Here is a 23,980-nt window from a genome sequence, read left to right as displayed (position 1 = left end):
AAACAAAATGGTTTATAGAAATGTGACCAACCTCATCTAATTTTGAGCAGTGAGGTGGAGATGGTGTTGAACTAGATGGCCTTTGGACACCCTTTCTAACCCGATTTTATTGGTGAGGTCTATTGTGCTAAAGGCTAAAGAGCGATTATGTCTTTTAACTTGGTACAGAATGTGTAGTAGGGCTGGATGGGAGGAAACAAAGCAGCATCTTTTTCAGTTCAGGTTAACAATGGCACAGTATCTTGTCCGGCACTGTGTCTGTCTTGTTTCAGAGTTCACAAGACATCAGGTTTTGGTTCTGGGAGTTCTCAGAATTACCATGCTTTTCCGCGTAAAAGGTGTTGCTTAATACTAATGGGGCACTTCGCAACTATTCCAAACTGAAGTCAAGAAACCACATCTGAAGTTACAGGAGCAGGGAGGCTTGCGTAACTTCCAACCTGTATGAATAAAAAGAAATGAGATGGCTTAGAATGAAGAGGCTTCAAAGATGCGAAGGGCACATTTTTAAAGGTATTAGTGCTGCTGATTTCAGTCTAAGATGGCATATAACTTACAGATTAGAAAACTCCACCAAACCTCCCTTACAATCTTAGAGACAAAAAAATTAAAAAAATCCACCTTTGAACCTGGCTGTGATGACGAGGAACAACTGAGTCTCTTCCTTGTCGAATTACAAATGTTTCTACATTTCTTTAGTAAATGTTTTCTTTAGTCAATGTTTTTTTTATTTAGAAGGAACAAGTTGTAAAGTTGTTTTTCCCCTTCCCCTTATGAGGTGAAGTGTAACTTGCATCCAGTGGGTTGCATTTCTTCAGAGTTGCTTTTCAGTGTTGCTTCAAGTTTCTGCTGTGTTGGGATGAAAAAAAAAAAACTGTCTGTCCCCACCCCACCCACCCCCAAGCATGGCCCAGCCTCTTCTGCTAAGCTGTATTAAGTCTTAGGTTTTTGCATTTTTATAAAGGTATGCTGTGCTGTTAACTGCCTGCATTAATATATAGTATATCCTGTTCAGCAGAAAGTTAGAAGGCTGTTCATGTTAACAAGTGTCCAGTGAGAACAAACCGTTTTGTGAAAATAACTGAATTGCAAAGCAAGGCAACTGATCATCTAAAATCACGATCAAAATGGCTATTTAAACACTTGATTCAGCTTACCTTTTGTTGTGTTGAAAATAATGATGGGAGATGAAGTAGAGAAGGACATGGTAAAAACATTGAGAAAGGTGAGTAGAGCCTGTCCAGGAGGTACCTGCTTCATCTGGCTGTGCTTTCCCAGGGTGTCAGCTGTTTGTGTAGCCTGTGCTGAACTGAGTGGCTTCTTGTATTACATCTATAGCTTCTGTTCCTCTGATGTATTTCAGTTTCTTAAGAGTTCCATTTAAGATCATTAATCTAAGAGCTAATGATTTAGTTAAACATTTAATGAATTCCTTTCTTGTATCAATCCACAAGAACTTGTGGAAGCCTCTAATGTGAGGGATGGTTGTTTGTATAGCTGCAGCATGAGAGCATTGATAGGAACTATTTGCCTGACTTGTTTAAAAGTGATTCTAGAGCCAATGTGATATGTTAATGTTAAATGTGATGTAGAAGCCAAAATGTATGTTGTCCCTATAATTTTCCAACTGTTTTTCCACTTGTGCCATCAGCTGCTCAGATGTTCTCCTCCCTTAAGAAAATGCTGGCTCCTTCAAACAATGCAGGGTGAAGAATTCCCTTCTCTTCCCTTGTTCTTTTGTTTTCTGTAAAATGTCTCACCAGTTTAACAGCTCTGGTGACTGGAGTGCTTCAGCCCCAGGAACAGACACAGCATGAGTACTGCTTGAGCTGAGTCTTACCAATGTCAGCCCACCCTTGTGTCTCAGGTTGGATCTTGAACCAGCTATTGCCAGGCTGCTCTCCTAGGTCTCCCTGTGGCTTCCATGGGAGCCAGTTGCATGAGTTTTGTGTAGCAGTGGGTTTCCAACAGGACTACAATAGCCAGTATAACTCCTTCCAGGCAGATTTTGTTCAACAGCTGTCTCATGGTGACAGCTGTCACCTATTTCAGACCTGGAACACCAGGTGAAGGAGATGAGCAGTGTTATATGTATGGAATTTGGTTTTACAGACAGCTTGTTAGAAAAAGCCACAAGTACCAGCTGAACTGCAGTGCAAGTGCATAGCGCTTGGTGCATGTGTTCTGCTCCAGACCAGTTCTGCGGGCATCTGCAGCCTCTAAGTGCCAAGGTAAGAAATCTACCCTTGCCTGTGTGTGGTGTCTCAGACCCCAGGTACTCATGGATAGGTAGCTCGCCCGAGATTGCAAAACCTCTTTGGGTTTCTGACCACATGCCATGCACCAGTGTGGTCCAAGGGTGTGCCCTAATTTAGATGCATTGTGCTTCGCTATGCTGTCATAATTGAGTATCTGTTGGAAACAACTGAAAAAAGGCGTCTGTTTTCAGTCTGAGGGAGGAAAACAGATGTTTTATTCTCTTGTGAGAGCTCAGTTAGAGTGATGCTTCAGCTGTTGCTCCAGATCTTGATGATGACAGCCAAAAAGGCAAAGGGACAGACGCGTAGGTCAAAAGGAGTTGAGGAGAGGAATGTATTTAGGAAGAAGAATGCTTATTTCCTGTGTGTTGTGGCATGTGGGGTTTAGTTCTGGAAAGTATTGCCCTCAAAGGTAGCAATAGCTTTTAAATGGGCAGGGACAGAATCTTTTTTTAAATTCTGATGGGTCAAATTCTTAGAAGATATCTACTTGCTGGAAGTTAAAAGATATTAAAAATGATGCCTGAATTGATCAAGAAATGTGCTGAGAGCTGGAGTTGAGAGGCTTGTGTGAGTTATGGACTGGTTAGAGCTCTGAGCTGGTTGGAGCTGCTGATCCAGAAGCTGTGTAAAGAGGTCTGCAGGGTGCCAGGCTTGGGCCAGTTGTGTCACTTCTCACTGAAATGTCCCGACCCCTTGCAGGATGACACAATGGCTCAAGCAGAGGGCACAGTGGCAGCTGCCCAGCTTCTGGATGGGCAGTGGTGCATATCTGCTGATGTAAGGTCTGGTTCTACCTGCATAGGCACACTCAGGTAAGTAGGACAGGACTGGGACTGTCCCTTTCTGTGGCATTTGGTTTTCTGGGGTCCTGATTTCAGCTGGAGTCACTGGCGTAGCACTGATAGTAAACCTCTGGAAGCTTTTCCTTTAGGTTTTTAGGCATACATTGAGAAAGAGCATTTAACTGTATCTTGAGGGGACTAAGAGAATGATAAAACAAGAAAGTGATATAGTCAACAGGTTAAACCAGTGGTTTTGTCTTCACTGACCTGTCTTGACAGTACTGAAGAGTAAGGTGTGGGAAGCATCACATTTTCTGTATGGGCTGTGCTAGATCTTTTGGCTGCTGTGGCTGCTGGGTTAGCTCTAGCTCAGGTGCACTCCCCACTGGTGAAGGAGAGACTGAGAAGTATTTTAATGTGTGCCTCTAAGGGGCATCCTCTAGGTCAGAACGGTGTGGGAAATGCACTGTCTCCTCTCCAATGCTCACTTGTGAAGGAAGACCTTGTGACTTTACTGCTGAAGACTTGCCTGGAGGGTAGTGCTTGCCAATACTGCATGGGTCACTCAAGCTTCACCATCCCTAAGGGGATGGGAGCAGAAAGTGTAGGTCCAGCAGAGAAAGGGCAGCATATGTTCAGAGATCCTCTATACTTGAAAATGGTGCTGTGTATTCCAGAGGCTGGTTTCTTTGCGCTTCTCAGCACACTTGTCTCTTTCCTTCATGTGTCAGGGTCCCACTCTGTTCTGAAATCTCTTGAAACCCTGAATTTTAGTTTTGTCACACAAGATCCTAAAATCATCTCCTCTTGTGATGCTGGCCACTGGAAGAGCTGTGCCTGAATTATGAACAGCACTTGTTGGGCCTGTCGTATCTAAAACTTGCCTGAAGATCTGTAGAACATGATGCAGGAGCATGGTGTTTGGTTGTTTTTTTTGTTTGTTTTTTTTTTTTTTAAATATAAAGCTTTGTTTGGATTGTCTTGTTTGTGAGCTGCTGTGGTTGCTGGTGGGACAGCCAGCTCTGTCCTAGACTCACCCAGTGGGCTGTTTGTGTCTACACCAAGAGGTGATTTTCCTTGGCTGCAAATTAATATTGTCTTCCAAGTAAGAAGAACATAAGCAGCCTCTTCCTTTCACTTTCTGTGGTCAAGTGTAGTCTCACTTTCACCTTTTCTTCCAACTGCACTCTCCAGCATAGTACTTAGTGCAGTTCTTTCTAAATAACTGAACCTTTTGGGCTCTTTGGCAGCTACAAAATCAGTTGCCTATTCTTGGCTGTTAGAGCACCACAGTGCTAGCAACACTTTCCAGCAGTTTTTAGCAATGGAAAGTGAAGAAAGGACTCCTTGGGCACAAACTGAGGGGGAATTCCAGATAGGGATTTTGTAATTACTGAAGCTGTAATTTAGAATTTAGGCAGGATGTAGAAGCCATTGCCCTTGTGTTAAGAGATTGTTAAAGGCTTTCCATATGGCCAGTTGGTCAGAGCTTCAGCTCTTACAGTCTTCTCTGGGTGAAAAGATTTCAGTGGGCTAAAGAAGCAGCTTTGCAGGAATAGGGCTCCTGCTGAAGTGATGCCTCACTCCATGGAGGGAGTGTTCCCTCCTGACACCTGTGGCCCCCTTTCTCTACCTAGCTTCCATCTCCTCGCTTACTTGGGCTATTGTCTCTACTTCTTCCTGCAGCTAACAAAGGCATCTTGAACCTTTCTTCTCCTTTTCTCAGTAGAGTTCTTAGTTGTACTATTAGGCTGCTGTGGATTGCGTCTGGTGACTCTTCTCAAGGATGTAGGAGTGTATGGTAGATGCTGAGCAGGCAGTCTGACTGCACAGGGCTGGGAGCTGCTGTGGAAGCTTCAGGTCTTAGGGTGTTTCCAGAGTTTTGCAAAGGCTGTGGCTAGGGAGAATGCTATTGCACTCTTAATTGCATGTGTTCTTTTCTTCCCAAAAAAGGCAAGAAAAAAGCTACGTTAGCTGTGATCTAGCAGGAGATGTCAGCATGTGGTAACTACCCTCTACCCTGCTCAAGTCAGCGTCTGTCAGCTCCTACCCATGGTGGCTGCTCGGCCTCTCTGAGAGGTCCCCAGCTTTTTTTCACATTACCAGCAGCTAGTGGGTCTTGGCTGTGTTTGCACCTCTTTGATGCCCTCCTCGTGAGGCTGTCCATGTGGCCTGTCATCACAGCATTGCAGATCTGCAGGATTTTTATGAGATTCCTCATAAAAGCTTATGTTGAATGGTGTAATCTGGAAGTGCAGGTGCTCAGAAGAGTGGGAACTAGTGGTCAAGGGAGGTAGCTGGATATTGGAGCATCCTCACAATTCTCACTACTCCTCTTGAGCCCTAAGTGAGCAGAGAGGACGGTGGGTGATTATCTGCTAGGTTGTGTGTTTGTCGTCTTGTTTTTTTTTTTCCAGTTGCTGTCTAAACCTTCAGAAGCACTTCTGTTTCAATTTTAAAATGTGCTGAGCACTTTCTATTCCTGTAGGTGTTGGAGATGGTGTCGGGGTCAGCACTTCTGTGCTGGGAATCTTGAGGTCCCCCAGCTAATATGGTTCTTCCTAAAGGCAGATTGCCAGTGTGATTTCTTGCTTTGTCCATGTACTGTATCAGGCTTTTGCCTCTAATGGAGCGGAAAACACTTTCATTAGGTAAACCAACCTGGTCTGTTAATAAGGCACATTGCTAAACTAGCAATTTACTAGTTGCCGTAATAAAGGCTTTCAGTTTTCCCATGAAAAACAAAGCAGGGTATTGCAATGGCTTTTTTCCTTTCCCTGACGTGTTCTTGTTGCTTTTCTGTAAGAGATCCTAGCACTCATTCTATGATGCTTCATTTTGCCTTGAGCTCCCAAGATGCAACTTGTCACCAAAGCTACAAGCTCATTCAAGGATTTGGTGGGTCCGATCCACAGCTGACGCACACAGGCGTGATCTCATCCATACTCACAGAGCGACATCCATTTTTCTTTACTGGCTGAGGACCTGGCTGTAAATGTAAGTGCTCAGCTGGGGGCAATGGAAATGTACAGAATAGTGGCAGTGCTTCTGACTCAGATATTTAACTGCTTTGTGGTGAGGAACCAAAGGCAACAGGAGTTGGTAGTGCACGTGTTTTGTTCTAATTTTTTTTTATGTGAAGACACTAAGCATTGAGTACTGCCATGCAGATATCCATACCTGTAAGGCCCTCCAAAAATGGGACTACCTTCCTGAAACAGTGTTGGCTGCTGTTGGTTTTCATCAGTGTTTGGGGTAATTGAGACATGAAAGCGTGATTTAAATTGGGACTCTACCTTCAACTGCAAGGTCTCCCGGTGTATTTCCACCAGTGCTGCTTCCCTGGAGACTGAGCGCAGACTGTAGTTTGTGTCAGTAGTGATTTACCTGCTGTGCCGTCTGGAGCTTTGACCTTGCTCAGGCTAGAAAAGCCACCTGTGCTCCACAGCAGTGACTCTGCAACTTGTGATTCCCTCTGTATCCTTTGGGCAGAGCCCAGTGGTTGGTTACATGCTGCTCCTTCTCATCATGGTTATGTGCAACCACTCAAGGACCGATGCAGAATCTTTGTAAAAGAGGGTGAATTTGTTAGTCTTGGGAACCCTACCCCTTCAATTCCACTGAGTGGAGCCAGGGCAAGGAGCAGTGTGGCTGTGGGCTGACTCACTCCAGCTGCTTCACCTAGGACATACTTGACATCTCTTGTGGAAGCAGATGTCCGCATTTCAGAATGATCATGTTCTTTTACGCATCCCCTCCATTTTTCTTTGTGGAATTTCTGTAGTGATAACCTCTTGCTCTGTGGTGCATTTCCTTGAATTGCTTTGAATTTTTCATGTGTTCTACCAAGTCTCTAGTTCTTACATCAGGAGACAACTGAATTTTTTTTGGCTTTTTTTTTTTACTGGATATAGAAAATAGTTCTTGGGGTTTTTTGCTTTTGCATAAGAAAGGCGTCCTTATGTCCTAACAGTTGTTGTAAAAATACATCCCTCCAAACACTTAAATGACCTTAGTCCTTCCGGGATTTATTTCACTTTAGAGCTATGCATTATTTACTGAGTTGCTCATCTGTTCCCGGGTCTGTAAATGCAGGAGAACTTTAAATAACCAGGTTTTTGCTCACTTTGAGTGTTGGTGGTTTCATTGGGTGTTCTGGTTCAGCCGTTTCCATCAGTCCAGCAGTGAGCCCTGGCAGGCTTTCACTTGTCATGCAGGCTTTACTGTCCTTGATCATTGTCCAACAGTGCTGCACCATTGTTGGGTGAGTTGGCGTCAAATAAGCTGGTCTCCTGAATTTTGAGGTGAACAGTGGTCCTTAATTCATAGATGCTTCTTCTTGATAGTTTTTTTACAAGCAGTAGTTTGAAAGTGATGAGATGTGCTCTGAGCCCTGTTATGTTAGAGCAGCGGGGGATTAAGGAGATGGGCTGATTGCAGTTCTCCCTGCTATTCCAGTCCCAGAAGACTTGTGGGAAGTTGTATTGCTCCTTGTGGTGTACAAATGAGGTGCTTGCCAGAGGCTCAGATGGTTGGGACTGTAGTATGGGGACTCTGCAATAGTACTGGCTGCCATCAGCGAGGAAAGGAGAGTCACTGCAGGGTTAGTACAGCCACGGGAGCACAGGGTGGTATTGGCATGGAGGGGCAGGGAAGATAAACTTGCAGGATGATGGTGGACAGAGCCTAGGACTGAGAGGAGACCACAAATAGTGGAGATTTGGGAGCCTGTCTGGGCGGAGATGCGCAGAGCAGTCAATACCTCCTGGATTTTCCTTTGAGATGCTGGCATGCCAGAGGCAGCATAAGTAGCCTGGGCTTCGCTGCCTTTAGAGAGGGTGGTTGTCATGGACCATCTTCATGGGCAGCAGGAGATGGATTCACAGCAGAGGAGGAAGAGTTGAGGCATCCCTAGATGTACTGCCAAGAGAGGAGAAAAGGCCTTCAACCATAAGGTAGAAGAGACCACGAAAAGGGATATAGAGATGAAAGCTGTTGTGTAGTTTAAATCCTGCCAGGTCTGCTAGATGTGCTGCTAGTCTGATTTGCTGAACAGTTGCGTGCTGTGCTGTAAGGAGCCCCTCGGTGCTGATGTTTTACGGTGTACAGGATTTGGCCTCCCTGCTGGGGAAGGACGGAGTGCCAGGGATGTTCCTGACCCACTGTGACTGTTCAGCTGTAGGTACTTTCTGTGTTTGATCCACAGCATAATTCTAGCCTAGCATAATTCTGTGTTCTGGGCAGAATAACTCTGATCAGCTGTATAGGAGTGCAGAAAAACACTACGAAAGGTTTCTGTAGTGTAGCTCTTTTTCACATTCTTTTAAATTCAAAGCAGATGTCTGGACTCCCATCAATATGTTAAAACAGAAGAAAAGTGACTGTGAGATTAGATTTCCAAACAGAGCAAATTCCCACATTAATTAGTTAAAATTTCTAAATCTCACAAATTTAGAAATCTGTAGATGATGGAGAAATAAAAGGGGCATTTTTTTTCTCTGGGAAGTAATTCAAAGAGACTGTGATCCATGTTCCAATGGAAAAACGTATATATCCAAACCAAGCAGCCGGTCTCTTGAGGCATTGCTATATTGAATGGCAAATCAATGGGCCAGTGTCCAGAATTGTTTGTGGATTTTGACGGTGGTGTCTGTGACAGAATGGATATAGAGGAAGAGCCCAGAAATAACCATTTCAAGTCTTCCCCGTCCCCCCCACTCCCAGCTCTTTGACCAAAGCTTGTAGTCATGCCAGTAAAACCAGTTGTGCTACTGTTGCTGCCTTCTTGTTTGCTGGTGTTGGTTTTGCAAATTGTGTTGTACAGTATAGCTCATATGACCTGTGTCTGTACTGGGATCGTTGGTCTGGGGCAATGCGCTCACCGGTAGCAGATGTGATCCTGCCTTGGAACACGAAATGTTAACTGCTGGAATGGCAGGAGGAGGACTTAGTCCTCCAGGGTGGATGTGTGCATGATGAGGTGACTTGTGTGCAGGTGGAATACAGCAGTCAGCATTTCATAAGCTAACTTTGTCTGTCTGTCTGCTGGGAGTTGTATTATTGCTGTCCTGACCCAAAATACATACCTGACTTCAAAACTAAATCTGCAAATGTGTGATAACTTTAGCTCCTGCTTGGTCTTGGGTCTCCAGTTCAGTTTTGGTGGATGTTTCATGTCTTGAGGAATTAGAACTGCTCCCTGTCTAGCTGATGAGCATTAGTCATCAGTCAGTGCTGTGGAACATTGGTGCTTGTCTCAGGCTTCTCAATGTGAAATCTGAAGTGTTCTCCTTTTTCACAAATATATTAAGTCTGCTTAAGGTACGCAAGTGCATTTCTGTGTCTTTATGAATCAAAAAGATTATCTAAGCAAGTATTTAAAAAACAAAAACTTGGTTGAATTCTCCTGCAGTTTTTTTTTGCACTTTGAGATTTAGAAGGTTGTCTTTCTCCACCTCCTTTTCCTCGTCCAAGAAAGACCTCATAGACAGACTCCAAAGTGAAACAGCTAAAAGATGTCACCACTGTGTTGGAGATGAGGAAACTGAGCATGAAGTAAGATGCTGGCACAGCTGGGGTAGAGACTGTACCTCCAGCATTCCCATTGGCGTCTGAAGCTGCCAGGTGTGGAAGGTCCATCATAGAATAGAATCATAGAATCTTCATGGTTGGAAAGGACCTTTGAGATCATCGAGTCCAACCATACACACACAAAAAAACCCCTACAATCTCTGCCACTAGAGCATGCCCTGAAGTGCCACATCTAGACATTTCTTAAACACCTCTAGGGATGGTGACTCAACCACCTCCCTGGGCAGGCTGTTCCAGGGCCTGACCACTCTTTCAGTAAAGTAACTCTTCCTAATATCTAATCTAAACCTCCCCTGCTGCAACTTCAGACCATTTCCTCTGGTCCTGTTGTTATTCACTTGGGAGAAGAGGCCAACACCCACCTCTCTACAACATCCTTTCAGGTAGTTGTAGAGGGCAATGAGGTCCCCCCTCAGCCTCCTCTTCTCCAAGCTAAACATGCCCAGCTCCCTCAGCCTCTCCTCATATGACTTGGTCTCCAGACCACTCACCAGCCTGGTAGCTCTCCTCTGGACACGCTCCAGCACTTCAATGTCCCTCTTGTGCAGCGGGGCCCAGAACTGAACACAGTACTCGAGGTAAGGCCTCACCAGTGCCGAGTACAGAGGCACGATCACTTCCCTACTCCTGCTGGCTGCCCTATTCCTGATGCAAGCCAGAATGCTGATGGCCTTCTTGGCCACACTGCTGGCTCATGTTAAGCTGTCTGTCCACCAGCACCCCCAGGTCCTTTTCTGCTGGGCAGCTTTCCAGCCACTCTTCCCCAAGCCTGTAGTGTTGCTTGGGGTTGTTGTGACTGAAATGCAGGACCCAGCACTTGGCCTTATTAAACCTCATACAACTGACCTTGGCCCATCGATCCAGCCTGTCCTCCATCAGGAAGCCAGTGGAGTGAAACCAGCCCATGGGGATGGGCTGCTTAGCCCATCAATGATTCCCTGCAACAGAGGTGGGATGAAGCAGCAGCCACCACATACATTTCTGCTGTGTGTGGCATGGTGCGGATGGTGGAGGAAAGGGCTCATCTCTTCCCCACTATGATCTGGAGCTGCTGTGTTAGTGCAGGCTGTCGGGGTAGCCCAAGGCTGTGTTTCACTCTGGTCGCTTTGTGCTGGATTGTGCAGTTTGCTTTCTTGCCCTTTTATGGGAGTGCATTTAGGTGTGTCTTGTTTTTAAGCTGTGTTGGATGTGTTTGTCTGCCATGCTTGCTGAGCGTTTACTGTTAGAGCAGATGATGGTAGGCTATCTGCTGTCTGATACATGGAGCTGCCTGCAGGTCTTTCAACACCACCCATGTATTAAAGGACAGATGCTTTGAGTTCTTTGAACTAAGTTTTTAATGACCTCTTTAAAAAAAAAAAAGTATTTTCTGTATTGGGAAAGGCTGTGTTGCATCCCAGGAACTAACAAGAGGCTTGTTTACTGGGAATGGTGGTGCCTTGAGACCTGGCAGTTGGAGGGAGGCAGGAGAAGGGCTTGCTGACAGCCCTTAGTGTCTCTGGAAAGTACTCTGAGACATTACAAAGCAGCAGCAGATGCCAATTGAGCTGAATATGGGATGGCACAAATTGCTTTATTGACTGTCTTGGGGAACCTCTGGAGTCAAATAAGCAAAGTGGCAGAGCTGGGGCTGTGCCACTATGTCTTTCTGCAGTGGGTTTGGGAGACCTGAGATCACTTGTTTTGGGGCCTGCATAAAGCAGGGGGCTAAAAGCAGCATCTGCTGACCTGGCGTTTTCTCAGTGGAGGGCTGGGTGCCTCTGTGCTCCTACAGATACTGGTGAGTCTTACCTTGCTTGGAGCATGAAGCAAGACCTGTGCTGATGTAAAGGCCTGGAATAGCTCCGTAGTTATCAGCACTGCAGTGTTATCTGGAATTTCATGTGGAGAGCTGCCCTTCCTGTGCCTTGGTGTGGAGCAATGCCTGATGGCTGGCTTCCCCGGCAAGGGATGTGCTGTGAGATCACAGCAGTGGCATGGCTGCTGATGCGGCCCATCGCTGCTCTGGCCCTGTGTGACGGTCTCCCCTCTCCTGAAGTTCCTTCTGGTCATTGGTGTGTGTTAATTCAGGCAGAGCTTCAGTCACCGCTTCAGCAGTAAACTGGGGTGGGCTCTTCAGTGCAGTCAATCCAATGCAACAAGGGCTGGAATTCAATTCATTCTTCATTTGACAATTGTGCCCTGGGTTTTCCTTTTATCTGTCTCTCTAACAGGCCCCTTGGATCTCAATCCATACAAGATTTCAACTTTCCACCTCTGACCTTCAGCAGTTTGGGAGGCAGGTGGTGCATCAGGGTTGATAAATGAATCCAGCATGGAAGGGAACAACACTTGCTCACCCCCAGTGGTTGTTTCCTCAATAGCTGCCCAAGCTGCCACTGTAATCATTACTCTCCATTTCTATCAGCACAACAGCAAAAAGTCTTGGGAGGCTTAGCTCATCTTCCCTGTCTTGTCCTGGGGGCGAACTGCAGGGTAACTGGCTGTGTTTGCACTGTGCCTGTGTTTCCTTTAATGTCTGAGTGATGAGTTCCCCTTGCTCTTCCCAGCATGCAGGCAGTTAGAAGAGATGGATCCTTTCCTCTCCTGGGATCCCATTTATCCCTGGGGCACACCTTGGTGATTGCAGGCAGGATGCTGCTGTGATGGGACTCTGGTCAGACAGCTGTGAACGATGACTGGATTTCACAGGCCCAGTGACTTGTCTTAAAAACATCTGTTGGCTAACGAGGGCCTAAAGCCTGTCCTCTTGCTGTACCCAGCTGGGAGGAGCCGAGTGGGCAGTGGTAGGGCTGAAGGCAGCTGGCTCTGGAGCTGGCTGGGCACTTGGCGGTGGTAGGTTGCTGTGATGGGAGAAAAGTGCAGGAGCTGTTTGGAGAAGGTGAAGTACGTTGGGGGAAGTTTGGATCCAGGCAGTTATATTAGGAAGTTTTCGGGAGACTTGATGTGCAGCAGGCTGTTTCTTCTGTTCATCGCTTCTTCCCTCGCTGCTGTGGAGCTGCATCTGGCGTGACTCCATGCGATGAGCTGAGGGTGGGAGCTCGGGTGAGCCATTAAGAGTAGCGGTGCTGTGGATCAGCTCAGGACGCCGGCCAGAGCTGTGTATCCGTGGGATAGGGTCAGCCGTAGCAGCTGCCGTTGTTGGGAACGCGCCGGGCACGCGCCACAGTGCGAGGTTCCAAAAATTGCGCCGCGCGCGAAGCGGGCGCTGGTGTGTTGTTCAAGGCGTTAGCAGTGCTGCCCTCACCACGCGTTCATTGAGCAGCCACGCAACCCCCAGATAAGGACGGTTGCTTGTCTGTTGTCGTGCGCCGCCGCTAGGGGAGAGCTCACCCCGGCCTCGGTACCGGCGAGGGGCGGCGCGGTGCCCGACCGTCTCCCCCACCGTCCGGCTCCGGGGCACGCTCCTCCCGGTCGCGGCGCGGGAGCGGCGGTTCTACCGCGTCCCTGGGCTCCGGTTTTAAGCCTTTCTGTCGGCTGTGGCGGCGCTACCCAGAGTGCAGTGCGCCAGCCGGGCCTCTATTTGCATAGGGGGCGGGCCAGCCGCGCCGGGCGGCGCCGGAGCGCGCCCCCTGCCGGCCGCCCCGCCAGCAGCCGCGGCCCTGCTGCTGCGAATGTATAGATACTGTAGGTACGTGTGTGTGCGGGATGTTCGCCGTCCGCTGCGCTGTGACAGCCCTGGTGGCACCCCCGCGGAAGCCTGGCGGTCCGTAACGCTTCTACCTCAGCGCCTTGCTAAAAACCTGGGAAGGGCACTCATACAGAACTCTCACGATCTATAGGGTCTTGCCAAGTATTTAGTATACAAGCTGTGCAGTATATTTTGTGTGTGATGTTTTGGGTTTTTTTTTTTGGTACTGTTATTAAATGGGGCTAATCAGGGTGGGGGTTCTGATCTGCAGACTGTCCTGAAGCATCTCTCAAACAAAATGCCTTTCCCCGTGTTTCAGTTGTCATGAAAGTGTTGGGTTTAATTTCTGCAAGTAAATAATTAGGCAGCTGTTAGTGCACACCATTTTCTAATTATAAGTGTAATAATCACAATTAATTAAAACTGCTAGTTACAGCAACTACTGAAATTGCTATGCATATGGTATGTGTACATTGCACATATATACGTATGAATTTAGCATTGAGTGGCAATTACAGTTGTTGGCTTTGTCAAGCTCTTGGCAGGGAATTTTGCCTTGTAAATGTCACGGGGAGCAATAATTTGGGGGCTCTTCTGTTCTGTGAACCAGTTGGCTTGTCTGTCGTATGCTGTGCAAGGAGCAGTTGTGTCTATCTGTGCAGCCCTGTCACCCGGGCGAGTGGTGCCGGTGGCCCTTCTCCCTGGGGAGCAAGTGCTGGTGCTCCCACCTCTGCGTGCCTTGGCTGGGGCCGGGGGGGAAGGGCTGCCACCTATAACGCCTTCTGTCCTGTGATTGCAGGTGGTTCTCCTGGGGATTGACATCCTTTCAGCGCTGGTGTCCCGCTTGCAAGATCGCTTCAAGGCTCAGATTGGCACAGGTAAGGGGTCTGTGTGTGAGGGGGGGATATCATCGCTCTGGTGGGGTCCCCTCTGGCTGCTGTGCACACAAAGCCTTCTTTCTCCCCAGGAGAGCCCCTGTGAGGTTCTTGGTGGTTTCAGGCTTGTCCCTCTGTTAGGTGCGGGGAGAGCAGAGGGGCTGTGCTGCTGTGACAGTTTTGTGAGGGATTTGGATGTTCCTGTTTTCTTTCCTCAGTGCTGCCAAGTTTACTTGATAGGCTGGGAGACTCAAAGGACTCGGTGAGGGAGCAGGATCAGACCTTGCTGCTAAAAATCATGGAACAAGCTGCTAACCCTCAGGTATGCTCGACAGCCCTTTGCAGTGCGAGAGAGCAAATGGCTGCTTAAAAAGGAGAACTTTCTTCTGTCAGACAGAGGGTTTTCTCCTGTGTCTCTGACTGAAATGGCTTCATCTCCTTACACCTCATTAGGAGATATTTGCTTCATTTGCGATTGCTGTTGTAAGTCAGGGTACACATGGGAGCATCACTGTCAGTGGATTTCCCAAGGATGGGATGGGTGGGTGGGTGGAAGGGTGGATGTTGGAGGAGTTGTTCTGGGTCCTTGGAAGATACTTTCTTTCTGTAAGTAAAAGCATCATTTTAGCTACTGGGGAGTTACTGTGCAGTCAGCACAGAGCAAAGAATTAGTCAGATCTAAAAATGTCTTTCTACTTCTTGTCCTGTTCTGCTTGGGTGAATGAAAAGCTTTTATTTAAGCTCCAGAGATGTTATGCTGTATGTCTGTTGGAAGAAAGAATCTGTCTCTTTCCCCACGTCCTTTTTTTCTGTCTCACGTTCTTTTCTGTCTTCCACAGTACGTGTGGGACAGGATGCTAGGAGGATTCAAACACAAGAATTTCCGGACAAGGGAAGGGATTTGCCTCTGCCTTATTGCAACACTCAATGCGTAAGTCGGAACCTGCTGCAAACCCATGTTTTGTACACGAGCCTGCTCTGTGACTCACACCGGTGCTCTTTTGTTCTTTATTCCCAGATCTGGAGCTCAGAGCTTAACACTGAGTAAGATAGTGCCACATATATGTAACTTACTTGGAGATCCAAACAGCCAGGTAAGCTTTTTGCTGTGAGTCAGGTCTGAAGGTTGTGCTGATTGCCTTGTTGGTAAGCGGGGCTCTCTGTTCTGGTTGGTAAATTTGCTAATTGTGGTGCTGGTGGTGAACTCTGAACAATGCTGTTCATTAAGAGCCCTTGGCTGGTTTGGAAGAGGTGTGATTTGAAGTATGCCTAAACCAGCATATCAATTACTGTAAGAGTTCCAACAGAACAACATGAGTCTGCAGGTGAGGTGAATGGAGCAGGAGGCTTTTGTGGGAAGGGAACTCCTGTGCCTTACAGCCCGAACGCAGGGGAGGCTGTAGGGATCCCTCTGGGCTCGATGCAGCACCCGTCACCTTCAGAAAAGAACCAGTCTGGGCAGGGAGGGCAAATGGGACCAGTCAGGCAGCCTGGCCATGTGCGCTGCCAGAAGTTGTTACGGGGAGATTCTGAATAAGGTGTGGAGAGAAGGCAAGCTGTATAGGAACCTTAAATCAGCGATGCAACCCAAATGAAGATACATGCTGGAAAAAAATCTGTCACTTCTGTGTGCTTTTTGTCCTGCCCTGCCCAGGACCTAACCTGAAATTAGATGCAAGTATGTGAGGTTAGTGAGAAGAGGGAGGTGGGGAAGCAGGATTCAAATTTATGCCATGTAACGTGTATTAGCAGTTTTTGAATATCCCTGTTGCCCTCCCAGCATGGGTGACGCATCTGTGATCCAGGTCTGGAGTGGGCGTTTATTTACATTGGCTCTGGAGAGTTGGCCATCTTCCATGGCTGTCAGGAGGACTGAGTGTGAAGCAGCCTTCCCTCGCTGCTTGTGCCAATGCAGGATGATAAACCTGTTTACCCAAGAATTTTCTGAGGAAGTTTAATATTCAGGGTCTTGGTAGTTCTGAGCTGTGACTGAGCAAGCTGTTACTCTTCAAGGGGATATTGGGTTTAGGACTTGGACTTGTTGCACAGACAGACACCTTGGTCCTGCCACTGGTGAGCTGTTAATGAATCAGAAAGTTGGTGAGGGCAGCGATATGTGTTTTTCCTCCTTGTGTCTTCCAATATGCACAGCTCACTACCCCAGTACTCAGCTGCAGGGGGAAATGAGGCTGATCTCTTGCCCCTTCTCCTGGGTCTGGTTCCTCATCCCCAGAAAGCCCGTGCCCAAACCGATCGACACAAATCGCTGTCAAAGTGGCTCCTGGTTGAACGGCTCCTGTCCTGGGGCAGGGGCTGGTCCTGGGCTCCCCTAGGGCTGCTTCTGCCCAGCCAGCGTCTCCTCTTGAGCTCTGGGGGACCTGATGCTCGGTCAATGCTGCCCTCTCTTGGTGAGAGATGGTGGAGAAACACAGATCCAGGTCAAGCGCAGTGTTTTTGTCTTTTGTCGTGGATGTGGAAGCTGTTCTGTTACTGCCCTTTTCAGAAAGAGTGGTTTTGTTGTTTTCAACTAATGCAATTGCACAACCCAGTGAGCATCTGGTATGACAACAGTATGTAAACTACGGCTATTTTCCCAAAGAGCAAATTGAGCATTAAAGCTTTGTTATTGCTGTGGTAGACTAAACCAAGTATGATAGTAGGGGCTCCCTGCCTTACCCAGTATGGGATTTACCCAGTTTCTCTGGTTAACTGTACACACACAGTCCTTCCAGATGATGCAGTGAGGACTTCCATGGCTGGCTGCATTGTGTGCCGTGGCCGGAGGGGACACGGTGTCAGGCTGGGGGTACGGCAGAGCTTGTCGGGATGTTCTGGCTCACTGTGGGCAGAGATGCGGGTGCTGCCACTTCTCCCTGGCTGTCGGAGGCAGAGAGCGAGGCTGGGTTATGGTCTGCATAACCCAGAAACCAGGGACACCAGAGTCCCCCCTGAGCTGTGTCCAGAAGTGCTGCATGGTGGTGTATGGGGCTGATGGGCAGAGAGAGAAGAGGTAAGAACCTGAGTAAGTAAGGGCTGGCGTGAGTGACGGCAGTGGTTCGGAAAGTGGCAGTGACCTGCTGGATGGGAAGGCTGCAGGGCAGGAGAATGGAGTGAGATAAGTGTGAGTAAAGTGCTTGCCTCTATTTTATGGCTAGGAAGCAGGGCATGTATGCCTGTCCTCTGACTCTCACCTATAGGAGATTCTAGCTTGTGCCCACAAGATACCCTGTGACTAGTCCTGATGTGTCTGGGTGCTTGGGTAGCTGCCAGGCCACCGTCTGAGAAGCAGAAGTGCATATGTCCATAGGCATTTCTGCAGACAGAGCAGATAGTTTACTTTCTCTGCCTGCCATGTTTGATGGAGGCTCAGTACAAAAGGTGACACTAATCAGATTTGTGGCTCTTCTGTTGGGTGGAGGGAAGGATGTGCTCAGCAATTTCTTGCCAAATCAGTTTGGAAAACATGCAAAATTCATGGTGACTCAGGTGATTGATTACTTGTCTCTCCCTCCCATATTGTTATCAACACAGAAACATAAGTTCAGAAGATGGCGTTTAAAATCCATTTGTTTTATAACGTACTAGGAATATAAGGTCTATTTGTGTCTCTCTACTCGCTTTTTTTTATTCAGTGAATGTACCTGTTGCACACAATGGGTAGAGTTTGGCAAAGGCAGCCCAGCTCCCTGTGTGTGTCCCTACATACAAAACCTTTCATCTCATGTCTTGACTGCCTTTTCCATTAAATTAGACCCGCTGATACCTGAAATGCAGGGATGGGAGCTCCTTCATGAACTCTGTGGTAATGTGTATAGTGGCAACTGTTGTTGCTGAGAAATATGCAAATTTCTTTCTCCAAGGTAGGGCAGGGATTTATTTATTTAAATGATAAAGATGATTGATTTCTCTTATATTTTGCATTCAGGTTCGAGATGCAGCAATAAACAGCCTTGTGGAAATTTATAGACATGTTGGTGAACGTGTAAGGGCTGATCTCAGTAAAAAAGGATTACCCCAATCTCGGTACGTTAAGAATGTCCTTATGTCTTCACTGTTTTTGGTCTGCTTTTTATTCCCATCTTTCCTTTAGAAGGCTTCAGGAGCTGCGTGATTGAACCTTTTCCTGTGATCAGGGTTTTTTGTTGTTTGGCTTGTGGTTTGTTTTTTTTTTTTTTTTTTTTAGATCCTACAAACACTTTCTGAGGTTGCACTTAATGTGGTTCCTGTACCTTTGCCCAAGTATGCCACAGCATCTTTGGAAAACCAATAAAAACATTACAGATGTGTAGTTAACAGATAATGAGATGTGATAAAGATCTTCTGCCCCATCGGACCTGTGACATGAATGGGAACGAAGTGTCAAGGCTAAAAACAAATGTGTGAAGCTGTTTGTTGGTTTTGTAGTATTTCTGCAAATAGTTAAGACAAGAAAAGTAGTAATGGACTAGAAATGCATCTACAGTTAGACATGTCATCTTCAGTAATGTATTTCCAATTGTATCTCTTATTTCTCTGTAGTATCAGTTGCCTGTCAGTTTTTCTTATCAGCCTTTACATGTTGTGACTTTTTTTTCTTAAATTTTAAAATAACTGCCCTCCACACTGATATTTCTGACAGTGCTCTCAATGACCTGAGTGAGCGTAGAATGTCCATAGAGTTGGAAGAGACTTTCAAAGATCATCTAGTCCAACCCCTGTGCCATGGGCCAGAACGTCTTTCACTAGACCAGGTTGCTCAAAGCCCCATCCAATCTGACCATGAACGCTTCCAATGACGGGCATCCACAACTTCCCTGGGCAACCTGTTCCGGTGGCTCATCACTCTCACCGTAAAAAAATTCTTCCTTATATCCCATCTAAAGCTACCCTCTTTCAGTTTAAAAATCATTGCTTGTTGTCCTGTCGCTACAGGCCTTGCTAAAAAGTCCCACTTCGTCTTTCAATATATGAAGAGGTCTTATAAGAAAGACCGCAATAAGGTCACCCCAAGCCTTCTCTTCTCCAGGCTGAACGGTAATCCCCCAGAAAACCTGAAACTGGACTCAAAATTCCTGTGTCCATAAAGGGGACTGTCCCGAGGCAGCAAATGCAGCTGAAACTGCTGCCCAGATCCATTCCTTTTTTCTTACTGGATCGTCCACACTGGAATAACTGGCAACGCTAGTCCTAAAATTTTGCTACAGTTGCATGATTTCTGTGGGCTGCGTTTTGATTTCAAAGATCCAAATTGAAATTGGTGGGGACCAGCTGCGCAACATATGTCACAACCCATTGCTGGTTTATATCTCTGCGTTCTTCAAGTAGAGTATGGTGTAAAGGCACTCCATAAAACTGGCTTTGCTTAAATCTAGGGCTTTTAGAATGATCAAGCTTAAAATGTAATTTTGTGAATGCACTAATATTGCCAATGCTTTTAGACCTAAGCTGCCTTTAAAAAAGACTATTTGCAATTTGATTTATGTGGTCATAGGAAAATTTGTCCCATAACATCTTAAATTAGAAGATTCCTAAAAATTAAATTCAGTTGTTCATGGTGTATTTCTTTCTTTAACTTTCAAACAGGTTGAATGTAATTTTTACAAAATTCGACGAGGTCCAAAAATCTGGAAACATGATCCAGAGTTCAGGTGGTGAGTAGATGTACTTGTATTCTCTTTTTTGGTGTTTTTAGCAATTTTCAATTGGTGTGGCATTCAAATGGACACAGAGCAAGCATTCGTTCTGTTGGGGAAGTAAAGTATTAGGTGATTTTTCAGAAATACATAGCTCTTGCAGAAAATAAATTGATGTTTAGTTGGTCTGCTTTGTCTTCCTGGTAGTATCAAGACGGAGAATGAAGCTGAAGTTTCAAGAACAGAAGATGGTGTTAGAGCTGTTCTCCTTTTCCTCTTGAGTGTCATTAGGGAAATATATCTTCTGTTTTCAGGTCCATGTTCATCTTTGTTTAAACTGTTCATAAGGTAAATTAAATAGTAATTCCAGAGAAGAAGCCTTTTTAGTTTAATGCCCTAAATATCACAGAAAGCATACATATTAGTGTAGGAGTGTTCCATTTAAAGCTGATATTGTTTAGGCACCGTATTTTGCCGCTCCTAAGTTTACGTACTTCCTATGTTTATAACTGATAGTCAAAGCCCTTGTCAGAGCCTTAATTCTGTTCTTTCTTGTCCGAGGCAAGTATTTTGCTTGCTTTAAAAACAAATGTCTATTACTGCTTTTCTCATAGGTAAATTTATGAGCTAGAAAAGACTTTCAGTAAGTGTCACTCATTTTTTTTTTTTTTTAGGGATAGATTCTGGAGAAAATTATTGGTGAGGGAATTAGACTTTCTGCCAACAGCCAGCTAGAGCAGAGATGAAGAACTTGGGTTCAGTCCCATGGGTTCCTATCACGCTCACACCCTCTGCAAGGCTGAGAGCAGGAGAGCTGATGTCCCCAATCTTTCCCATCGTGCTCTTAGACGCCAAGAGAGCAGAGTGGTCTAGGCACTATTCTTCTTGCTGTATCCATTTTGAAATACGGTAAACTTCGTCCCTGCAGGAAAAAATAAAATGGACTTATTTGAAAGTTCTGAAGTTATATTGGATATGTCATCCGAAATATGATGTGATTCTCTTGTATGTCTGGGAATGCTGAAGACCTGGTGCGGGTTCCTCTGATGGAATGGGTTAAAGCTGTGCTTTTGCATAATGTGGGAAAACAATGGCTGCATAAGTAAATGAGGCTTACAGTGGCAAAAAAGTGCGGTTGAGAAACAAATATCCTTGTACTTTTTTAAAAGGAGGGAAGTAAATATCTAATCCCTTAGCAAACATCTTGACGTTTACAACCTCCTGGTGTTCTGAAATCCTATCTCAAACTGAAACAAGCTTACTGCTGATCCAACTTTTCTGTTTTCCACTTGGCTAGGCAAGGGTAGATTTGTTTGTTTTGCTAGTAGTGGAATAAAATGGGGTTTCAAAAAAAGAAAAAGTTAACTTGATGCATTGTTGTACTATGCGGATTGCTGTTGTCTGGAGTTCCAGGAGACATGCTTGTGCTCTGGGGTGAGATGTGTTGCTACATGGACGTGTTAAACAAAAGCTGTGGTGGGAAGATGGCTGTGGGTGGGATTTCTGTTGACTTGCTTTAGTGGGAGGGGGAAAGATTTTGGAGCTTAATGTGCTGCTAGCTAAATTTAAGCTGTTTATGGAGGGCTCTTCTAATCCAAATGAAGGTGATCTTAGAAAATGCGATGTGCCACAGCTGATTAGAAGAGTATTTAGTATGCAATAGGTGAGAAATGTGTAAGAATAAACATCAATTAAGAGAAAGAAACTAGAGTTACCTTAAACTTGCAACATGAGTTTTAGCTGTGCAGTCATTTTTACGTGTGTGTCCCAGAACAGTACCAGAGACATCGCTTGCGAATCATTGGCTTTTGAGAGGTAGTTCTGATCTCTAGACTGAGCCTCCCAGTGCACGCTGTGATGTGATTCAGGGCTGCTGGCACCACTGAAGATATCAAAAGGAACAAGATGAGACAATGAGGGTGACCTCTTCTGGGCTGACAGTTCTTAGAGTGCCATCTCTTTCCAAGAGAGCAAATAATCTGTTGTAAAATTCCTAAGGAAGGATTCCTTAGGAACACTTTTATTTTTTCTTTCCTGTAACTGCAGGTAAAGTGTCTATGTATATTAGGTCTGCTTGTTTTAGGCTTCGTTGAGAATTACTTTTTTCTTCTAATATCCCTTCCTCTGTCACTGTTTAGATGAATTTGAAGATTTAGCTTTATTGCAGATATAGTGCCTGGGGCCTTACATACCCTATCTCATGTCCTTGACTTCATTGATGGGCTTTTTAGGCTTCTAGCCTCAAGTACTCATGTCTTCCCTCACTCTGCTTCACCTGATCTGCTGATGTCTCGCCCTCCTTGCTCGTGCCATGGCTGGATGCAATGCCCAGAGCACGTGTGTTAGCACTTCTCCTCTGTTGAAGCTCCTGTGTGGGCACTGAGACTGAAAAGCAGCCTGGGGGGAATGGAGCTGGGGATAATGGAGCGGTGTTATGGGGTCAGAGACCAGGGTGTGGAAAGGATAAGGATCTCCCACTGCTCTGCCAGGGCCTTTTCATCCTCCCTAACCATAAAAAATGTCAGTAGCTGCATGAGTTAATTTTAAAATAGTTCTTATTTGTGAAGCTAATAATGAGAACACTAGTTATTAATACCTCTTTGTGTGCGTTTGAGGGAGGGTTCGGTTTCTCATAGTGCTATAGGCTGGTTTGTTGATCCTTCCTGGCCCTCCAAGCACAGCACAAATAGAACGTACATGCTCACCGTATCTAATGTGTCAGCAGCTCTGTGCAACTTCCAGTTTATCTTTTTGAGGTTGTATAATCCAGTGGAGGAGGCTTATCTTCATCCATGGTCACAAGTTTATTATGGCCTAAAGACAAGCTAAGTTTGTCAGGTTTTTGTGTCCCTGACGCCTCCTGCAGCTTCTGAACAAAGGTGACACTTTCAGCAGCTGTCAACATCACCAGGAAAGGTGATGACAAAAATATTGCACATCCGAAAGATTCACCTTTCTCAGGAAGTAGCTGTCTCGATCTTGTTAATCCTTTGAGTCTGGCGGAGTCCGCTATTGATTATGGGGAATGTCTGTCTGTTACCATTAATACCGCTCCTTTCAGATTGTAAGGGCTGTAAGTGTGTGCGTGCAATACTAACACTTTAACCTTCACGTTCTATGGCCTGGATCAGATGACTTCAAGCAACACAGTGGAGTTGTACTGTCTTAAAAGCTCATGGTAGTCCCTCTCTGTAGCCAGCGTGTTCTATTTCTATCTCTGTGCAGGCTGCATGAGTGTCCCGGAGGTTTTGGGAGGCAGACTGGCAAATGTTTGCGCAGACTGTCGTCTATAAGCCTTTGTCAGCATAAGATGGCACTACAGAAGGAGCAGCGTCAGCTCCCTCGCAGTGGGTTTTCTGCTCAGAGCTGCTCCCCATGTCGGGTGTGTAGAAGCTGCAGAACAGATCCGAATGAAAAGTAACCCGCTTCGCCCCCTGGGGAAGGGCTTTCTGTTGTTTAGGGTTAATGCGTGGCTCTGAAATGGAAAGGCTAACTGAAGCTGTATCATGACTTCCCAGATCAGTAGCAAACACAATGTCTGACTTTTTTTTTTAATGCGGTCTTATGGGTGACTATGGTGAGTCTAAACTTCTGGTGGGTAGCGTCGGGGGGTAACCAAGAGCAAGCTGTTGGCTAAAGTGTCACTCATAATGGAGCACTGGAGTGGTGCTAATTACGACAAGACTTGAAAGTGGTTGTCAAACCTGACTTACTGCAGAACATAGTGGTATTGGGCAGGTGGGAAAGCAACTGTGGCTTCTGAAATGGTGAAATATGGCAAAAGTACTGGTCAAAGAAGGAGGATAACTAAAATCTGGTCTCTTAGCTCTGAGAGTACTGTTTGGGATAAGTTTCCTCTACCAGCTCACTGAGGATTCAAGTAAAAGAAAGCAATTGCAGCAGCATTATTTGTATATCAGGAGTAATTTGGAGGTTAGCAAGCATGCTCTAAGTTGTTAAAGATTTCTTAGTTAATGGTTCCCAAGGCACGAGCAAACGGAAATCTTAGTCTACTAGAAAAAGTGCTTAAAATAAGGCATTTCCTGATCCCATGAATAAATCAAGTCTAATCAGAATGTGAATTTTATATCTATGAAAATAATTCATGTGTGTTATATTTACTTATCTTTCTATACTGTGGTCCATTAATGCTTCTTTGTGTTTGTCTTGAATTGCTTGATTTTTTTTTTTTTGGCTAGGCTTTGTTTTTATCATGTAGTAATACAAG

The 23,980-nt window shown here is 45.8% G+C and overlaps 1 protein-coding gene and 1 non-coding gene across 10 annotated transcripts in view; one reads left to right on the top strand and one right to left on the bottom strand.

The window, feature by feature from the left end:
* CLASP1 (cytoplasmic linker associated protein 1) overlaps positions 1-23,980 on the top strand; it is a 184,645-nt gene that overhangs the window by 36,068 nt on the left and 124,597 nt on the right. For all 9 annotated transcript variants that reach the window (XM_074595300.1, XM_074595301.1, XM_074595304.1 and 6 more), the window contains exons 3-8: positions 14,065-14,143; positions 14,359-14,462; positions 14,980-15,071; positions 15,159-15,234; positions 18,066-18,163; positions 19,703-19,770. In XM_074595300.1, coding sequence (XP_074451401.1) covers positions 14,065-14,143; positions 14,359-14,462; positions 14,980-15,071; positions 15,159-15,234; positions 18,066-18,163; positions 19,703-19,770 — 517 coding nt within the window. The remainder of the gene's footprint in view (positions 1-14,064; positions 14,144-14,358; positions 14,463-14,979; positions 15,072-15,158; positions 15,235-18,065; positions 18,164-19,702; positions 19,771-23,980) is intronic.
* On the bottom strand, positions 12,809-12,925 carry LOC141746955 (U4atac minor spliceosomal RNA). Its single transcript, XR_012588558.1, has one exon. It is a non-coding gene; the product is annotated as a U4atac minor spliceosomal RNA (small nuclear RNA).

The sequence above is a fragment of the Larus michahellis genome, chromosome 7, assembly GCF_964199755.1.
Source record: "Larus michahellis chromosome 7, bLarMic1.1, whole genome shotgun sequence".
Lineage (NCBI taxonomy): Eukaryota > Metazoa > Chordata > Aves > Charadriiformes > Laridae > Larus > Larus michahellis.
Note: the sequence above shows the minus strand (reverse complement) of the source record. Positions and strands in the feature narration are given on the sequence as shown.